Source organism: Notolabrus celidotus, chromosome 6 (assembly GCF_009762535.1).
Source record: "Notolabrus celidotus isolate fNotCel1 chromosome 6, fNotCel1.pri, whole genome shotgun sequence".
Taxonomy (NCBI): Eukaryota; Metazoa; Chordata; class Actinopteri; order Labriformes; family Labridae; genus Notolabrus; species Notolabrus celidotus.
Window position 1 is genome coordinate 32210648 of NC_048277.1, and position 20613 is coordinate 32231260.

The 20613-nt window shown below is 40.4% G+C and overlaps 1 protein-coding gene and 1 long non-coding RNA gene across 2 annotated transcripts in view; one reads left to right on the forward strand and one right to left on the reverse strand.

Moving 5' to 3' along the window:
• The window catches only part of lrriq1 (leucine-rich repeats and IQ motif containing 1), a 44537-nt gene that overhangs the window by 2124 nt on the left and 21800 nt on the right, over positions 1-20613 (forward strand). The window contains exons 4-15 of the mRNA XM_034686488.1: positions 56-176; positions 726-940; positions 1527-1601; positions 1883-3889; positions 4334-4486; positions 5164-5314; positions 5730-5923; positions 7736-7863; positions 7981-8054; positions 8604-8697; positions 14876-15055; positions 20109-20549. Of these exons, the coding sequence (XP_034542379.1) occupies positions 56-176; positions 726-940; positions 1527-1601; positions 1883-3889; positions 4334-4486; positions 5164-5314; positions 5730-5923; positions 7736-7863; positions 7981-8054; positions 8604-8697; positions 14876-15055; positions 20109-20549 (3833 nt within the window). The remainder of the gene's footprint in view (positions 1-55; positions 177-725; positions 941-1526; positions 1602-1882; positions 3890-4333; positions 4487-5163; positions 5315-5729; positions 5924-7735; positions 7864-7980; positions 8055-8603; positions 8698-14875; positions 15056-20108; positions 20550-20613) is intronic.
• LOC117814914 lies at positions 132-9385 on the reverse strand. The gene is made up of 3 exons (XR_004631667.1): positions 9296-9385; positions 3686-3880; positions 132-542 (listed from the first exon to the last, which is right to left on the reverse strand). It is a non-coding gene; the product is annotated as an uncharacterized LOC117814914 (long non-coding RNA).

The window sequence follows — 20613 nt, forward strand, 5'->3', positions numbered from 1 at the left end:
CAGCTGTTCCTCAAGGTAAGAGAAACTTCTCTAAATCACTTTTCTCATGAAACAGGTTGTTTGTGACCCAGTAACCACTGAGAACAACACCTCCACTGACAACCGCCTCCTTCATGCACCCACTGACCCAGAGGACCTTCTCACTCACAGTGTGTCAGTGTGTCCCAACAATGAAGGTACAGTACATGTGGAAGAAAATGAGGTGAACATGGCTGAGTAGTTTTCTTTTAACCAAACAGCCGAAAACAAGTGCACCTATTAACTTTTGTAAAGTAAGGAAATGATGCCACTGAATATTGAGCATTGAGCAACAACTCTTATTTTGAGACCCAAAGAAAACAAATAAAGCATGACAAGTAAAACAGATGTGGGGTTTTTCCACTCAGGCATACTTTAAACTGTGTTCTTTTTCAGTGGAAGCTTTATGACTCTTCTTTAGTGATAGAGTTGTTGTCCACAAGAGGTCACTGTTGTCCCATTTTCTTTGTTGCCCTTCATGACTGATGTGTGGTCCACTTATTACTGATGACAAAATCCCCTCCCTGTAGAACAGAAAGCAGACTCAGATATAAATGTTACAAGTATAGGCCTTAGATTAAATTGTCTGTAGACATGCTTAATAGAGTCACAATTTAACCTACAAAGGCCCAGCCACTGTATTTAACATCCTACTGTCTGAACTGAAAAATAAGTCTTTCTCATTTTTGTTCTCGTCACATGTGAAGCTGGAACAGATGAATCTGAGGAGAGTGAGAAGCAGTATGTGTCTGGAGTGAGACTCCTTGAGATCTCTCTGGATGAGGAGGAGAACCTGAGGAGCAGTGGGTACGAGGCAGAGCGAGAGAAACTTCGCCATGAGGAGGTTAAAGAAGAGGAGCACAGGAGACAAATAGAAGATGATTTTCAGAAGGAGCTGAAGAGCATAATGGAGGCAGAAAAGGTGACTCACTCTGGACCTCTGTTACTCAACAGGATAGCTTATGGTTACATATCTTAATAAGAATTTCCAGTGAACAAAAATGTTATGTCCTCTGATTTGACTGATTTAGTCTCTCTGCAAAGGTCAACTTGAACTGTCTGCATCAAATGTCCCTTATTGTGTATATTTAGACTCTGGAAACAGACAGCTTGAGGCTCAAGTTCTCTTAAAAGAACACTTATTTCTTGTCTTTTCAAGAAATCCTTCTTTCTAAGAAATAGAATGCTGCAGAATGAGAGGACATCCAAAAGAACAAGTTTATCATAGAGAGATAAATTGCCTCCTGGCTAAACTCTGACCTGCTCACACTGAACAGGGATGTTGTGTTCCTTTGTTTAGAACAAATGTCTCCTCTGGAATTATGTACAGATAACATGATAGGTTCCTTGGAAGGATACGTTCCTCGAAAGCAAGTTGTCAGCCAGTGAGACGTGTTTTCTGTGAGATGAAAAATCTAAATAATGAAAGAGAACATCCAGAGTTTGTAAAGCATTAACCGTGACAGCTGTTGCTTTCTTTCATTTGTACTCTTGCTCTGTGTTTGCAGCTCCGTCAGAGGGAACTGGAGCTGATGGAGAAGAAAGCTCAGGAAAAACTGGATCAGGAGCTGCTGCTTCAGCAGGTGGGCGGCCTGGATCCTCTTGTAGAATGTATCATGGCTACAAAAGATTTCTTCTTTTCCAGAGTCCAACAAAAGAATGAAACATTCTTCATCTTTACGTGCACAACATTAAGGGATTCACGGCTACAATGCAAACATCTGATTAATACTATGATAATAAGAATCTTTATTTCTATTTATTTCTATTGTCATATGTGGATTCTTTAAAACTTGCAATTGATTATTTCTGCTGTAACGGTAAACCTTGCTTCGTTTTAATAACTGCTTTTCTTACCCATTAGGAAGTAATCAGCAGCCTGCAGAGACGAGTGGAGGAGGAGAGGAGGAGGATGGAAGAAGAGCAGAAGCGACTGAAGGATGAGGAAGACAAGAGGAAAAGGGAGGAGGACAGAATGAAAAAGGAGACAGAGAGGAAAAGAATGGAGGAGGTGGAAAGAAGGAAGAAAGATGAAGAGAGAAATATACAAGAAATGAAACTCAAAGAAGAGGAAGAGAGGAAAAGGGTGGAAGAGGAAAAGAGAAGGATGGAGAGGGAGGAAAAGAGGATGAGAGAAGAGAAAAGACTGCTGGATTTGGAAAAAAAGAAGCGCGAGGATGAAACTAGAATGATGAAGAAGAAAGAAGAGAGGAAAAAGAAAGAGGAAGAGAAGAAGTTCGAGGAGGAGGCGAGGAGGAGGGTGGAAGAAGAGCAGAAGAGACTGAAGGATGAGGAGGACAAGAGGAAAAGGGAGAAGGAGAGAATGAAAAAAGAGGAGGTGGAAAGAAGGAAGAAAGACGAAGAGAGAAAAATACAAGAAATTAAACTTAAAGAAGAGGAAGAGAGGAAAAAGATGGAAGATGAAAAGAGGATGAGAGAAGATAAAAGACTGCTGGATTTGGAAAAGAAGAAGCTTGATGATGAAATGAGAATGATGAAGAAGGAAGAAGAGAGGAAAAGGAAAGAGGAAGAGAAAAAGTTCAAGGAGGAGGAGGTGGGGACAAGAGATGAAGAGAGGAAAAAGATAGAAGAGGTCAGAAGGATGGAGAGAGAAAGGAGAAAAAAGGAGCAAGAAATGATGAAAGAAGAGGAAGACAGGAACAAAACTGAAGAAGAAAAGTTAAGATCAGAGGAAGGAAGGAGGAAAATGAAGGAGAATGAAGAGAGAAGAGAGCGGCAAAAGAGAGAGGAGGTAGAGAGGATAAGGAAAGAGGAGAGGAATGAAAGAGAAAATGTTGAAGAGGCCGGGAAGACGAGTGAAACAGAGGAGAAAAAAAGTGAGGATGAAATGATCCTGAAGATGAAAGAGGAGATGGGGAGAAAAACTTCCATTCAGGGAAAGATGAATAAAGATACAGGGAAGTGGAATACAGGAGAAAATGGAAATCAAAAGGAAGAAGTTAAAGTGGGTGATCAGAAACAGAGAGAGGAGGAGAGAAAAGACAGAGAAGAGAAAAGGAAAGAAGAACAGAGGACCATCAGAGAGGATAAGGGGAGGGGAAACGATGATGCAAGCAGAGCAAATGAAGGAGAAGGCACAGCGAGGCACCGGGATCAAGAGGATTACAAAAAATCAGAAGATGGAAAAAGGCTCACGGAAGATAAGGAGGGGTTTAAAGGGTATGATGGGGACAAGAGAGAGGTGGAGAGTGAGAGCAAAACAAAAGATAAAGAGAGGAAAAAGGAAGAGGAGGGAGGAAAGCTAGAAGAGAGGGAGAGAGAAAATGTAGAGGCAGAGGAAAAGCAGGTTGGGAGGAAAAAGATAGAAAAGGACATACAGGCTAGTACAGATAGAGGAGAGGGAATGAGACCTGCAGAAAAGAAGGAGATTAATAAGAGAATGGTGCAGGGAGTGGAGGATGAGGTAAAAAAAGTAGGAGAAAGTGAGCTCCAAATGAAACGTATGAAAAGTGAATATGAAGATGTAACAGAAGGCTCCATCTGGACTTCTTCAAGTCCTGGTCCTCCTAACATGAAGTCTGTAATCACCTCCTCACCACGACATGACCCAGACAAGACCTCAACTCAGACCTCCACATATAACACCGTGGACTGTGAGAACCAGGAAGAAAGGCCGTCCTCTGTGTCTGATTCTTTACCCGCGTACCTGCCAGAGCACACAGAACAGAAGAGGCTGTCCTGGATGAAGGAGTGCGTCCCCTGGTCCAAACTGTCCCTTCAGAACAGAAGGAAGCAGAAAGCATCTCATCGGGGAGGAAGAGGGACAAGGAGGGCTGTCGAGGCCGGCAGTCTGACACCTCTCTGCTCAGACTTTCTGCTTCAGTCCACAGGATGGAAATCCCTGAAAGAGGTAGTACAAATCGACTCAAACACAACAATAAGACACTTTTTGAATAAGGACTTTCTTTAAACACTGACATAGAAGTTCAGGAGATTAGGCCTGAAGTGCCAAAACTCCAGTACCAGAACTCTCTAAGAACTATTACAGACGCATGTAACCCTCATCTTAAAGTAAAATACTAAAGTGTAGTGTGGGTTAATGATTATTGTCTTATAGCATGCAGATTTGGGGATACTGTAACAAAATGAATGCCTTTGCAATGAAGACAACTATGCTGAATGTTGGAAGTTAGGAAAGCATTATTTCTTTGCGTATTTAACTTGTGAATCCATCCAGCTACATTAAAAAGGGTTGCAAATGCTGGCACTTACTCCTTCCTGATTTGCCATATTTGATATTAGTCCACCGGCCATGTTTCACCTCACACCTTTAAAATAAATGCTTTTCTTGCAGGTGACAACAGTGACCCTTGAGGACTTGCCTGGCTGCAGCTTGTCCACTCTTTCTCAGTGTGCTCAGCTTCAGTCCCTCACTCTCAGACGCTGCGGCCTCAGATCTCTGGAAGGCGTCAACCAGTTGTCACAGCTGTGCTACATCGATTTACAGGTGGATACCAAATTCATACATGATGAATTCTACCTCTTAATCCTCCTTTCCTCAAGAGTCATCGAGTTTTTAAGATCTTTATCAGAAAATTGACTAAATGAAGTGTCCTTATATAGAACTTTTCTAGTCGTGTGACCTTTTAAAGCGCTTATACAATGCATCTCACTTACCAATTCACACTACACATGCACACTGATGCTGGGGAATGCTATGTTAAGTACTAATCAGTGTTAACTAATCCTGTTCACGTGCATCCATTGCTGGCTATGCTATGAGGAGCAGTTTAGGGTGAAGTGTCTTACCCTAGTACACTTTGAAGGGCACACAGGAGCTAGGATTGAACCACATTCTGATTTAGAGAAGGCTGACTCCACCACCAACCTTTGGATTTTCTTTGATGCATAACAAATAGTGAAATAATGGATTGTAATATAACACTGAAATCTATTGGTATAGCGCCTGTCACAAACAAGGGTTAGAGAGTACACAAATATAAAAGTACACATTGATTTAAGAAAAACAGGGAGACATAAGGAATGAAGGAGACACAACTTAAAACAATGGTATAAGGACAAATAATTAAAGATAACACCAAAGATAAAATGTTAAGATGACTAGAGAGCCTTTATTACTATCACTGGAAGATGTATTTGTTGATCTTATTATTTTGTTTACAGGAAAACAAAATCTCATTTATAGACTGTGAAAATCTGATGAGTCTACGAGTTCTTAAACTGGGCCACAACAAACTGACGTCCATCCACGGATTAACTGGAGCTGAAAATGTGGAAGTTCTGGAGCTCTCACACAACTCCATAACGCGCATCGGTGAGTGCTGTAAATGTAATAACCTGTGTAATAAAACATAAACAGAAAATGATTGTGTGCCACATCTGGGGTCACGAAGCAACTATGTGAAACTAAAGCATGAACTCCTGGCTATAGTCTACAAATATCCTCAAGAGGGCAGCATCCTTCCTCTTTTCAGCCCTGGACCGTATCCGCTTCACTGCAATAAGCTTTCAAAGTGATTTATGTGCTGAAGTCAGCCCCGAGGCTAAAGTCATAAAAAGATATCGGTGGGTTAAGAGGTTAAACACATTGACATGTTCATTTAGTTCCTGGAAGACTTTTGGTGACACACTTTAAGACCTAACATTTTGAAGTTTCTCATTTCAAATTCAAATCTCACAATGTTTTCTTTGGACCTCCTTTATTTTCTGCTTCTATGCCTCCTCGATAGCCGGTCTGGAGTCCATGAAGAGACTGCAGAAGTTGTCTCTGGATCACAACCAGCTGATCAGCACCAAAGGACTAAAGGACGTTTACACTCTGCTCCACCTGAACTGCTCACACAACCACCTGGTCAGGGTGGAGGGTGTGGAGAACAGCGCTCTGCTCAACACATTGGACCTGAGAGGCAACAGCCTTACCGAGGTAAAACAGATGATTACCGTAATCACTATCTACTTATAGCTATTAATTCAGATGTCTGAGGGGAGTGAGAGGCTTCACTCTTAAAAAGGGAACATCACTCTCTTTGCTCTTGATGGCATTTAAATAATTTGCATGTAGGAATGTTGGGATTCCCCATTCAAAATAAGCTAAATTGAACCTAACGTTGATTGAAAATATGCATCTAGTATTATGCAGAAAACAAAAAGAGGAATGATTTGTTGTTGGCATATGTATTTTTTATAATCTTCTCCGCAAGACGGGGAAACAAATATAATGCACAGCAGTTCTTTTTAAATCTTGTAATCACCTCCATTTTTTTTTTACATTTACGTACGTACACTACCAGTCTAAAGTTTGGAAACACCTTCTCATTCAAGGGTTTGTATTTATTTTAATTATTTGAAACACTGTAGATTAATACCGAAGGCATCATAAATATGAAAGAACATATATGGAATTATTTAATGAGCAAAAAAGTGTTAAACAAAGTAGAATATGTTTTATATTTTAGATTCTGTAAAGTAGCCCCCTTTTTCCTTCATGACAGCTTTGCACACTCTTGGTATTCTCTCAGTCTGCTTCATGAAGTGGTCTCCTGGAATGGTTTCTAATTAACATGAGCCTTGTCAAGAGTTCATTTGTAGAATGACTTGCCTTCTTAATGTGTTTGAGACCATCAGTTGTGTTGTTCAGAGGTAGGGTTAGCACACAATGGATAGCCCTATTTGAGTACTGTTGTAATCCAGATTATGGTAAAACTAGATTATTTCATAGCTTTGATGTCTTCAGTATTAATCTACAATGTTGAAAATAATAATAATAAAAAAAAAACACCATAGTGTATGCATGTCAATATGTAAAAAAAAAATCCTGTATGAGTCTCCAGCAATAAAAGTCCAATAAAGACTTTAAGATAATATGTGAGTTCATTTATGTAAATGAACATCTTATATTGTCCTCTTGAAGACATCTGAATTTAACAGATTATTCTGATGTAAACAGGCAATGCTCTCTGACTCTGCATCATAATGTCACAGACTCCTACTGATCACTGCTTACAAATAAAACAACATCACACATCACATTTTCTGTAAGTTCAAGAGAATCATGTATTTGGACCGTTACATTTAGCTATGTAACACTGGGTTTTGCGCATCCGTATACATTTTTTTCAGTATGAATTAAACTAAGAGAATACTGATTCTGTTTGGGGGCAGTTACTTGCAAATTCACAAGTTGGAAAAACTTGTACCTGAATGTCTTAAAAACATTAAACTGAATGCATGAAGTGCACTCTTGAATGATTTGAAAGTGAAGAGAGTAAGACATTTAACATGCATAATAGACAAGACCTTATAACTGACAGTCATATTATTATTAGGGACATTTTATTTACAGAGGGCAAATGTAGTTCATCAGAATGCTCCTCTAGTTGGAGAAGATTTCAAGTCACTGAAACTGATCTCTCCCCTGTTGGGAAGTAACTGGCCTGTGATTACTTAACAAGGATAAGTCATTAAAATGAAGGACAGTACATGCAAAAAAGGAGTCAACACAAACAAAAGCATTTAGATGTATTATTTAAATTATTTTCTAACACATCTTTGAATAGCAGCAGAGGAAAACTTGTGTCTGACACTTCTGACTATAAACACAGCAGGACTGAAACAGCTGACAGTGACGGATGAGGTCAGTTTCGGCGTTGTCGGACCAGCAGCAGCAGTGTAAAGTTAGTCTAACCCTGGAGTGTGACCAGCGTTAACTGACACCTTCGCCCTGTTTGTCCTTCAGCCCCCCAGTCTGAACAACCAGGTGCTCCTCCGAGAGCTGCATCTCGACGACAACAGCATCTCCTCCCTGCAGGGCCTCGCTGACTGCTGGGTTCCTCTCCTGCAGCATCTCTCTGTGGCTCAAAACCGGTACATATGCAGCTCTACATAATAACTGCCTCACTCTGATAAGTGTTAACAGAATTTAGATTTTTGAATGATGTTTAAAGATGTGAAATAAATTAAAAATGTTCTCTGTTTTTGTAGAATTACCCAGCTGCCCTCCATGTCTGATGCCGTGTCCCTTGCAAATCTTGATCTTCGATTCAACTGCTTGTCAGGTATCAGATTGTCTTGATTTTACAAGCTATTAAATCCTATGTCCTCATCATAAAAGTGAACTAACTGCTACTAGGCAGGTCATGTAGAGAGATTTGTTTTTGCTAACTTTATTCCCTGTTTGAATGAGCTGCCTTGTGTGAAGCACGCCTTGAAGGATTATTATTGCTGCTAAGACAATTTCAATTTTAGACACTTCTACTTCAGTCTGTATGCTCCAAGGCCTTCTCCCTGTCCCTGCTTCTCCCTGCTTTACTCAGCCACAGATCTGACTTAATAAAAAAGGTACAATAGGTGTAGATAAACATGCTTAAACACGTATGATGTCATCTATTCTATATGAGACATCCAAATGCATATTGGCTCCATGGCAGCTGTCCAAGTACAGCAACGACTCAGCAGTAGAAATAATGTGCATCCAGTGAGTTCATAAGCATGTAGGGCTCATTCTGTGTATTTCCTCCAGTTGATCTTTGCAGAGCTAGATGGTAAAAATGAGGAGTAGAGTGAAAAGCAAACATTGACAAGGTAACGTTGCTTTTCTCCCTCAGAGCTCCAGAATGTGAGTGAGAATCTGGAGGGGTGTCAATTCCTGCGAGAGCTCCACCTCACAGGGAATCCTCTTCAGCAGGAGAGCGGCTGGAGGTAAGGGCGATGGATGGGGTGCGGTTTGCCAGGAGCTGAAGTGTTGTTTTCTCTGCTTGTAGATCGGTTCAGGAAAACTTTAAGCTTTCTCTTCCACTCCAACTTTCACACTCGCTCCTCTCTCTCTCCTGTGCCAGCTTCAATCAAGATAGTGGAATAAGAAATTTCCGTTGTTCTTGCTGGAAATTCTTTGGACACAAGTTTAAGTTTTGACTTCCTTCGCTCTGAAATATCACTCTCTCACTGTGACGGATGTTCAAAGGAGCATACCGGAGAAAAGCCTCCATCGCTCTATCACAAATTCGGTCTATTGGCTGAGGTAGTCTAAACATTCCAGCAGAACTCGGGGCCTTCCTGTCCACTTCCCAGGATTAGCACTGTGATCCACGTCCGCTATTACATTACCGCGACGTGCCACCGACACCCGTGTGTACGCACTTTCCACTAAGTGCTCGTAATTCCCTCAAATATTGATACAACAGAAAAATCAATTATCCTTTCAGTTCAATTTGCTCTTTCACTTATCATGCCCAAATATTCGACCGATGTTACGACAGTTGCAGTGAGTTTATATGAAAAATATGCAATGACCACTTACAATTTTCATGCCTCTGTTGGCCTGTCATGAGCAATGATGTCAGCTGTTACCCGTTTGCTTAAATTGTTTGGCTCCTCGGAGCGATCACGCCCTGTAAGAAATGGCAAAATATGAAAAGCTATACTTCGCTCACCCATCCAAAATTCCAGTAAGTGTTTAGTTTGAAGAAAATCTTTTATCGGTTGTTTAGATAACCCCATCTTCCCTTTTGTGTTGAAGGTTTGTTCCGTCATATTTTGGACTTTTGGAAATGTTTTCCCTGAAATGATCTAAATATTGAGTGAAAAGAGTTTAACATCAAATAGACACATGGAACATTTCTGTCTTTTGAACTACAGACTAACAGTTCGAATGCCTTATTTCTTTTTTTGTAGATTCCCTCTACTGGTTAATTCCCAGTCCTTAAAAACATGGCTTACTCATAGACCTGTCTTAAACCTTAGCTGAAACATTACCTTTATGTTTCATTGAACTTTACTTAACCTCCTAGTGCCAACAGTGGAATTAACCCTCTGTGTTTCCACCCTCATGCCCTGGCCCTTTCATCCTGAGCCAGTGATAACACCGGCTAAATTAAAGCACCAAAAGGCAAGCGCTGAGAATTACACTCCCCGTAGGCAGCTCCCCTGATCCAAAGGAGAAAAAACTCCAAACCCTGATGAATCAGAGCCACTTTCAGAGCATGTGTTTTGGAGGAAGTCTTCACTAAATGAAATACGGACTTGTGCTCATTCGGGGTTGGGAGAAGGAGGATAGAGGAATGTGAGGCCAGAACAGTGTTTCCCCCTCAGAAAGGAGGAGAGACATTTATATCAATTAGGGAAAGATTCAGGTTCAAGTCAAAGTAGACAACATAGTAATGGCTGCAAGGAGAGAAAGAGATTAATAGCATCTAAATTGTGGTTCTTTCTGTGAGAAATTATGATTCAGATATATGGTTACTGTTGACCAGTCTGTGTTAATATATAGTTTACCTCCCTGTAAAATAGTCTATGCCTAAAAAAACATGAAAACTGTTCAAAGTGCAGAGTTTGTGATAACAACAGCAAAACACAGAGGCTGTTTTCAAAACGGCCTGCTACATACTACCTAGGATGCAGTAACTACTGCATACTGTCTCTGAATTCAGTTTGTAGTATGACCATTCTGTTGGATCTGTTTTGCAGTACGCTGAGCCAGACGTTGCTGGATTTCCTGTTTCAGAGAGCAGAAGTAAACAACGTCCAAGCTGATAGAGAAACTGCTTCTTTAGCATCAACTTATAAAAAGTTAAAGCTGCTGTTGGTAGGAATGGTGTAAAAAAAGTTACTTTTTTTCTGCCGGGTTTGGAGAAAAAGTCATAATACCTATTGGTTCTCATCTGTAAGTGAATTAATTTGAGATTATGGCGATATCTCTGCATTTTCCAATCCCTTTGTATCAAGCAATGTTATTATTCCCCTCAAACCCGTTATCACGGACCAATCAGAGCTACTCCCTGACCTTCTGTCCTGATTGGTCGAGTGAAGGCTCCACTACGTCGCCCTGATTACCTGGGAAGCCACTACTTCCTCATAAAACGGGCACAACCATAGACATATAAAGAGTAGACGCCGCATTGGCTGCTGGGGCGCAAGAAATACGGCCGCCATCTTGGTCCGGTCATCCTACCCATGATCCTACCTGTAAACGTAAGCTGAAGCAGCAGAGACTTCAAGATGCCAGAGCACTGTGTGGCAAAATACCTATCATACATCACATATATCACATATCAGAATATTCTATTACTGTTAAGCCCACTATGAATTTTTAAATCCGCCGAACCATGTGTCCAGTATCATACCTACATGTATGACGTTTGCAGAAAATAAAAACCGCATGAAAATCAGTTTAGTGTTCTGCGAGTTATGATTGATTGAATGTGCTGACACTTAATTGCGCCTGCCAAACACATTACACTGAGTGGAGCGGGTGACCGGAGCAAGATGGCGGCCCCACGGCTCGTCAGCGGCAATAGGTAGTAGCGGTCGATGCGGCGTCTACTCTTTATATGACTATGGGGACAACGATCTTTTGTGGGTGGGGTTTGGGGAGCAGAGAGGGGAGTGGAAGGTGAGTGAGAGGCAATCTGGTGGGGAGGGGTAGTGTTGACATTCGAAATCTCTCTCTGAACTGATGGTTATATCATGACTACCAAGAGCAGCTTTAAGAAGTAGTTTATATGTAATTTAATAATTTTCATTCATTCATTCATTCATTCATTTAATTTAATGCTCAGACCATGATCACATGGTATGGATCCACAGAACATAAATTACAAATAACAAAACAATATAATGATGGCACACGGCATGTTTGAAGTACAACAGATCTTACTTAAACAAAGGAAGGACATTCTTCAGAAAAACTCCTAATTTACAGATAAGTTTTGGCTTATCTGATTGCAAAAGCAGAATGAATTTAAACACAGAGGGACGTTGAAAATAATACCTGGGTATGAACCTCTCTCTATTATTCAGAATGCTTTTGTTCCTGCATTCAAACAAAATATGGTACTCATCCCCCACACGATCATCATTACAGAAATTACAAATCCTCAGTTTTCTATCCAGGCCTTTATACCTTCCCGTGACCTTAGGGATCCTGGTGTTATTCGTTCTAAAATTACAAATAGCCTGTCTATACTTCTGGTTTTCAAATAACAAATATTTTTCTAGTTTTACATCTCGTTTAAATTGTACATACAAATCACATGATGTCACTGCACCTAAAAACGGAGTTCCCCCAATTAAAAAAGAAGTGAAAGAAGAAGCAGAACGAGCACTGTGCATTGTGGGAAACAGTACGTGAGGGAGACTGGTCTGATGCATACTGAGAAATGTCCCTGTATCTGTACGACATCTTGGAAGTTTTGGCATAATGCAGATTTTGCTCTTGTTCACATACTACATTCTGAATTTGGGCAAAATCAGTACGTACTGCTAGTATAGTAGGCGGTTTCGAAAACAGCCAGCGTCTCCAACTATTTAATGAAAGTCATCTACTGCAAACATCCACAACTGATGGCATCTAATTATTAAGTACATGCAGCCCAGTCCTCTTCTCCCAAGTGTGTCAAAGTGGCGTCTAATCCTGAATTGAATTAGGTTCCCCACCTCAATGAGCTCATGCAACGATGGAAAAGTCCTATTTGGGTTTGGAGCTTCATTTGAAGACAACCAGTCAGCCAGACAACATGCCCGAAGGGTTGGAATCTAATCCCGATCTGTGTCGGAGAGACCAAGTGGGCCACATCAAAAACCCTCTGAGAATACACAGACCCCGTCCTTTGCGGCCATGGCTTTGTTTCAGGGTGGCAGGAGAGTCTGGAGAACCATGCATGGCATCCAAACGCTATATGAGCACTTTATACGGTTTGAATTCCTGCATGAGTTAAAAAAAAAAACGAGGTCACAATCTGTACCTGAATCACAAAGGACCGCCTAATGCACCATGATTACACAGTGTGTTTGTTTCACCGTTGAAGAGTTTCTGGTACACAGACTTCTAAATAAGGAATATGTTTTGAATAATCCAGCAAGATCAACCCTTAAATATCAAAGAGTCTAAGCAGAGCATTATGGGACGTTAATGTGAAGCGATTCGGTATGAAATAAGAAAAACTCCAACATTTAGAAAGAGCACATTATGAGCTGGAGAAATTCCCTTTAATGCATGTTTTATCCCCCTCTGGTGACACAGCAGACAGCTTTTAAGAGCATATGGTGCTCTGAGACTCAATTTAAAAAAGAAACACAGTTCCTCAAATCGTTTTAAAAATGTATCTTTCTTGCCTGAAGGCTTGCATTTTTACAGATTTTATTGTGGCTGTTCCCCAGCGTCCCGTAGAGTTTCCAGCTCCACATTTTCCCACTGAACACAGACCACATTTGGCCTCCGCTGGTGGACGCTCTGAGTCTGTTTCTCTGGCAGATAGTTGGGATTCCTCTGCTTGGACATCCTTAGCCTCAGGCAGCGTTTACCTCTCCCCCAAAACTCACAGCCACTCGAGGATCCCATGTAGATTGAATGTCTGTTCAGCCTTACTCTCACCATTTATTAGAGCATTAATGGAACTACTGTGTCAGAAGATGATATAAAGTTAGCTTGCATCAATTATAGAAGATAATAAAATACATCAGACTCACCAAATCCTCATAAATAGATGAGTGTTTTCATCCAGATGACAAACTCTACACTCTGTGGTAGCATTCACATTACCTCTGATACTGGATGGTTAGAGAGGCTGTTCTCTCTTGAGCTCGACAGGAAGTGGAACTTTCTGAAAACACTGATAAAAACAGCTTTAGATGCAGGTTTTTGTTTACTCAATGTCACAGCCCTTGGCAAAATAATGCAGCGTAAAGTTCGACAGGTGCAATGTCTTTATTCTTATCTTCTGTATGCAACGTGAAATTAAAAGCAAACAAACAAAGAACATTTCAATTCATAATATCACTAATAAATTCCTCACACAATAACATTTTCCATATAAAAATAGACTCAAACTTTCATATAAAACAGACATGCCTCGCGCTGCCTACCGAGGGTGCAAAACATTTCACATGCCTGGAGAACCCTTTGGATGCTGCTCAGCTGTGATCATCCTCTGATCAGCTGGCTGTGTTGAGACGCCGCCGTGTATTTAAATTCACGAGTAGTTCCGGGTCACCTGCTTCCGACCCGGAACATAAACATTTAATTCTAACTGAATTTAATGGCCGTTGCTGGCCACTTACAGTAAATGATTCTCCTTCTTGTAGAACCTTTCTCCTTTCCTTCCTCTGAAATTTCTCCTATTTTGATTTGTGTTCATGTCCGTCTACAAGGGCTTCTTTGTCTCTGAATATAAAATTTAGGACTTACCCAGGGGTGTGTGTGCACTACAGTGGCATGTTTAAATTAAAGGGATACTATATGGGATAATGGCAGCAACAGTATAGAAATTTAAATAACCTAAAAAGACTGAGAAGGTCTTAGGAGAATGTAAAATAGGAAGTGAGTTGTATTTCTTAGGGGAAAAGTTTGCAAAAATAGCCAATATCATGATTTGATATTGTATTTAACACACTGGTCTTGTGTGTTTATCTACGGAAGAGGATAAGGGCCACCAGAGAAATAAAAAAAATTGAATTTTCAAGAAAGAAAACTTAAAATGTCGAGAATATAAAGTCGTAAAACTTTGAGAAAACAAACTCAAATTTTCGAGTTTAGAAAGCCGTAAATTTACAAGAAAAAACAAAAAATTTCCCAGATTATAAAGTTGTACATTTTCTAGAAAAAACATACAAATTTCAATTTTTTAAAGATATAAATCTGTGAGAAATCCTTCTCAAAATTTAGATTTTTTTCTTGAAATTTCTGTGTTTTTTCTGAGAATTTTTGAGTTTTCTTTCTTGACAAATTCAATTTTTAAAATTTCTCTGGTGGCCCTAATCCTCTTCCTTATTTTTAAAATCTCATTAATCCACTTGTTCTTAAAGAAATTCTGTTGATATTATAGAAACTACAATTTTAAATTGTGGTCTAAATGTTATCTGATATGTATCCTCTCCTTCTCAGATCCACTCTCCAGAAAGCACTACCTGGTCTGAGGTCCATTGATGACCAGGAGACAGACTCCTTTCTATCGCCCCCTGCTGTTCAGCAGCTCAGCCTGGCCTCAGGCAGCTTCCTCGCGCTCTGTCAGGCTCAGCTTCAGCAGACTCATGATGTGCAGCAGCAGCACAGCAGGGAGCTCAGGTAAGAGACAAGTGACGGACTGTTTGTGTAGAAGTGCTGTCAGTGTGCTTTGGTCCTCCACATGGTCAGAATAATTAACTGGATAGAAGTCTGACCCAAAAAACGTAATGTTGATCTTTTCTATTTCTGTTATGGATCCATCAAGGGGAACAAAATATGATTGGGAGTGCTCATTGTTAACTCAGATAGTTTTCATCATGATAGTTTTCTTTGATACTGACAGCATAGATCAACTTTTTGTGCTGCCAATTTTCCGCTCAGTTTGAAAACACACTTACATCATCTGTCTCTGTAACATTAGAGGATTGATTTTTCAGGCGTCTTGGAAGCAGCAGATAGAAAGGATAGAAGAGATTCATTCTTTCAGGTTTGTTTTTTGGTTGTCTTTAGAGATAAAAGGGTAAATACTGCACCATTTAATGTATCTCAAATATACTTTTCTCACTCCATTTTGCACACGCAGATAGTCACTCATATATGTGTCAAATTACAATCAATTTAAAACCAAATAATAAAAAAAGGAGGATTTGTTTTAAATTTTAAATCAACAAAAAGTTTGAAAAGCATCATTATATGCTCTGTTAATAGTTAAAAAATAAGGTAGTGACACATGCACGTGATAAAGGATCCCAAAAAAGGATAAAAACACACTTTAAAGGGAATTGAATAAAACAGCAAACCAGCGCTTGTTAGATTAAAATCAAACCGACTGTTAAACCACATAAGAGTTTTCTTTACACCTTTTATCTTTTGCTGATTCGCCTGTAAGAGAGACATGGAGTCAGGAATGCGAGCTCTCCTCTTGTTATGTCTGACACATAGGGCGTAGTGAGCCTAAAGACAACGTCCATCTATTTTCACAACTCCTTCGATGTCATCGGCCTCCGCACACATTGACACTCTCCGTGCACGTCGGACCACCAACACTTAAAACAGTGGTCAGCTTTCTGCTTATCTTCTTGACCCTTCCAAATTACACAGCACAAAAGATGAAACGTGGCCGTGGCTACTCGTGCGGGTCACTCTGAGGACTCCTATGGCTTTGGGGGTTGCGCTGCTCTCCCTTTGCCTCACCCCTCGCTGTGTGCCCTCTACCCCTCTGGCCTCTGGACAATGAGCCATTCTGGTGGCTTTGCAAGGGCCGACACAGCTATTTAACCCCTGGCCTGACCTTGTGTCTGACTGGGGTTTAGAGGAGGTGAGAAGAGTGCCACACGTCAGTCTAATGCTGACTGTAAGGTGGGGAACCGCAGGGTTTTTTCAAGGGTTGGAGTTTCACAACATTTCTCTACTGGGTGTGGGCTAGAGGTTAAGACCTCTGTTTCAAACAGAATGACTGTTTTATACAAAATATTCACTTTTTATGAATGTGGCATGGCAGCTAATATTTGTCCTTTTCATAATATAAACACATCAGTTCAAGAAAAAAACAAGGTTTCAACCATTGACTGTATAAATAATGGATGTAGTATCCGTGACATCACCCATCTGTTTCTGAGGCGCTGTTTTGGAGCCAATTGACGGCGGGAGCCATATTGCAAATGTTGAACTCAACCTAACTGCTGCCAAACGAGTGTGACGTAAAGAGGCGGGCTTTAGCCTCCTTGCCAACAGCTACAGTATTCCAGCCTGTCAATCAAGTCAGCTGTGCCTCTCATTGGATGACTCGTAGTCTTAATATCTTCGAAATTGCCACATTATGAAAAAAATCTTCCCCCACCCGTACAGTGTGTGCCAATCGAGAAATGAGCTATCCAGACTACACTCGTTAATTGTACCAGGCTGTAAACATGTTTATTTCTACTGTGAAGATCAGCTTTTTTGAATTTGTGTGTATGTGGTTTCTGGTACTTCCGGAGCCAGCCTCCAGTGGACACTCGATGAACTGCAGTTTTTAACACTTCTGCATTGGGTTCAATTCTCATGGCCAAAAGTTGCTGCTTCGTTTCAACTAAAACATTTACTGTAAAACAAATATTTCTGTGTCCTAGTTTGTTACTCTGATTTTAAAAAAGCAGGATTAATTAAGATTCTTAAAAAAAAAGTTGGATTAGTTTTTTTAAATTCTTGCTTTTTTCTTCTCTTCATTTCTGTATTATTATTTTTTCCAACGTTCACTTGCTCCTTAATCTCTATTTACAAATTTAACCTGAAAATGCAGGATTAAAGGCTCTAAAAGGCTTTACTTCTGATACCAAAATACAGATTTTGGTATCTGAAGTGTTCTAGTTTCCATTTGTAGCCTGAAGACAATTGTCCACCAGTGTTTCAGCAGGCTTTGGCTATATGCATTAACTAGTCTGTGTTGAGTTACAGCAACAGGAAGCACCAGAGTCGCCAAATATGCTAAAATATGATAGAAAAGTAGCTAATAGGAAAACTAACAGGGAAACACGTTATCATGTTGCAGTAATTCCCCTTTCAGTTATAACTGTGTGAGGGATTTTCTTCCTGCTCATTCCGGCTGCTCTATCCCTGGTATACGTATTGATAGTGACCCTGGAGTGAACCAGCAGGTATGGGAGACTGGTGTCAGCAGGGTCACAATCCCTCTGGACCTCCTGACTCCTCTCCCTCTTGTCCCGCCGAGACTGAAGAGCTGGGTCTTTGTAAAGAAGAAGCTGTACTACCTAAGGCTAGTGGCCCTCAAGACTGACTGGGTACTGAGGAGTCTCTGCCCCCTCAGGGTTTAGGACAGGGGGAGGGGAGGGGTGGAGCGTTGCTAATAGATTCATTAAGTTTGTAATGAGGTGGCTTTGTAGTCAGTTTATCCCCTCAATGAAAGAGACATTATATGGTATTAAGACACTCAGAGCAGACACACATGGAGACACATTCAGTTCATTTAGATCACCTCAGATGAACTGGTACAACCCGTTCATTCATTGTTACATGCTTGTTCTCTGTTGCTGAGTAATGGATTGAATTTTCCTATTTAAACAATCAAGCTGAATAACACTTCCTCTTCACTACTTCATAACAATATTCACTAAACCTGATGACCCTACACCTCATGTGACTGTTATTAGAATTACAGCTGCTTCCTTTTTGTTTGTTTGAATGATAACATTACATAACTACACATTTATTTGAAGAAGTCCAGTGAGTCAAATAATAGATATTCTTTGGTTTACTTTCTGGGTTGTAAATATAATTTTCGGAGAAGTTGAAATCTGTTTTAAAACTTTTTATTTTTGCTTTTGGTGGTCTGGGTAGAGGGACTGAATCTGGACGGTGCAGAATCCATCTCAAACTGGTTGAGGCTGGTTTATTTTACTGGTGAAATGATCCACACTTCTGTAGGGATTGAATTATGTTTCTGCTCTTCCTAATGCAATTATCAGTGCCAATTATAAAACCACAGAAATCAATTAAAAATTAATCCAAAGCCTAAGGAAGCATATAGCACTCACAGATGCATCGTCTTCTATCCATGAAGCATGGATTTATTTCACTACATGGCTGCTACTTTAAGATAAGATAAGATAAGATAAGATAAGATAAGATAAGATAAGATAAGATAAGATATTACTTTATTGATCCCTCAGGGGGGAAATTCAGTTGTTACAGCAACCCAGACATAAGTACAATCAAGAAAGAAGTTTCAATAAGTACAAAAAAAAGTACAAAATAAGTACAAAATAAGTAAAAAATAAAAATAAGTAAAATAAAATAGATAAATAAAGCTAGAGTACAATTTAGATATATACAATGTTACAAATGGAATTGAAATTAAATAGAAGTAATTACTGGCAGTATTCAAAAAAATGATTCAGTAGTGACAGGCCACTTGTCAGTGGTCAGCATGGTGCAGTCTGTGGCCTCCGTTACTGTTCAACAGTCTGATGGCGGTGGGCACAAAGGAGCGCCTGAAGCGTTCAGTCTTGCACCGTGGTGGAATGATGCGCTGACTGAACGAGCTCCCCATCAGCCACAGCTCATCATGGAGAGGGTGAGAGGGGTTGTCCAGGATGGCTCGCAGTTTGTCCATCAACCTCCTCTCAGCCACTGACTCCAGACTGTCCAGTTCTAGGCCAACCACAGAGCGGGCCTTCTTTACCAGCTTGTTGAGCTTGCTGGCCTCACCCGTCTTGATACCTCCACCCCAGCACGCCACAGCAAAGAAGAGAGCACTGGCCACCACAGACTACTTTGTGACCTTGCACTCTGTCTTCCTGGGTCATTATTTATGATTCACACCCACAAACTGACTGTAAACACCTCATATTTAAACTTCTCATATTTAAATCACTCTGAGTGTGTTTTTCAACCTGGTGCAATTTTATCCGTGCCATAACTTACCTTACTATCGATTCATAAGATAGAAGTGTAGAAGTGTACATAGTGTATATATCTGTTATATTTGGTATATTTTAATTTTATATTCACTTTTATCATCATTATTATTATTATTATTATTGTTTTTTTTTTAACTATGTAAGTACAGTGTTGTATTCTCCTGTCCTGTGGTGTAAGCTGCTGGAACAGACAAATTCCCCCCTATGAGGGATCAATAAAGTCTATCTAATACCATATTTGCTGAGTTGATCCTGGAGAAATGCTGCAATATCCCGCAGATCAGAATGGGCCTTACGTCCAAAGAGCTGCAAAGTCCAAATGTGCCTGTGCAAAGTTTTCAAACTAATAATAGTACCATCTTTGTTATTTAAAGACACTAGTATATCTGAAACCCAAAACAAATTTAAACTTTATCAAACCGAACAAAAGGGTAATGTCTACTTCCATGTGTTGCCTTGAGTTGCTGTTGCAATTTAACTTAAAAAACCTGCTCACATCCAGACATAATTTCTCCTAAAATCTATCTACTGTTCCTTTTAAGTAGCATATGCATGGTTTACATAAACTGGTGTGCAAAGTAAGTCAATAAGAAATGGGTTTGTGTGCTGTTGCATCATGGTATGAATTAAAAAAGGAAGGAGGGGGCTGTTAACTTTCATCAGCTCTGTATTTCCCAACAAAACAAAATATGTTTCCTTTCTATCTACTAAGTTAAGCTAACACATGATGTGTTTTTCTGTGGGTATGTTCACAGTGAGGCCCCCTCTCCTCTGGATGCTGTAAAGCTCTCCTGCAGACACTTCGCCGAGGCTCTGCAGCTGGCTGTGGACCAGAGATTTGCCCATGAATATGGTGACACCTCAGTGGCGGACATACCAAAGGCTGCAGGGCAAACAACTGACAAGAAAACTCTTAATGTGGCTGGAACCAAAGCTGAGGAACGTACTGAGGAACGAGAAATAAAGTGTACTAGGAATGTTCCACCAGTTGTCCAAAGCAGAGACAATATTAGACGCAGCGACTGGACTTCAGGGGAGAAATCAGCAGCAGAAAGTCAGCACAGGACATTTTCAGGGCCAACAGCGAGCAGAGCTAACTCTGACAGCATTAACACCTCAGCAACAAAGGAAAAAACATCCTCCCTCCATCTTGAAGTGGCGTCTGTGTCCAACCAACATGACCTGAACCTCCAAAAGTGAGTCACAAAATGTTCTGAGTTAAAGCCGTACGCTTGCATGCATCAAATTCATTCAGCCCTT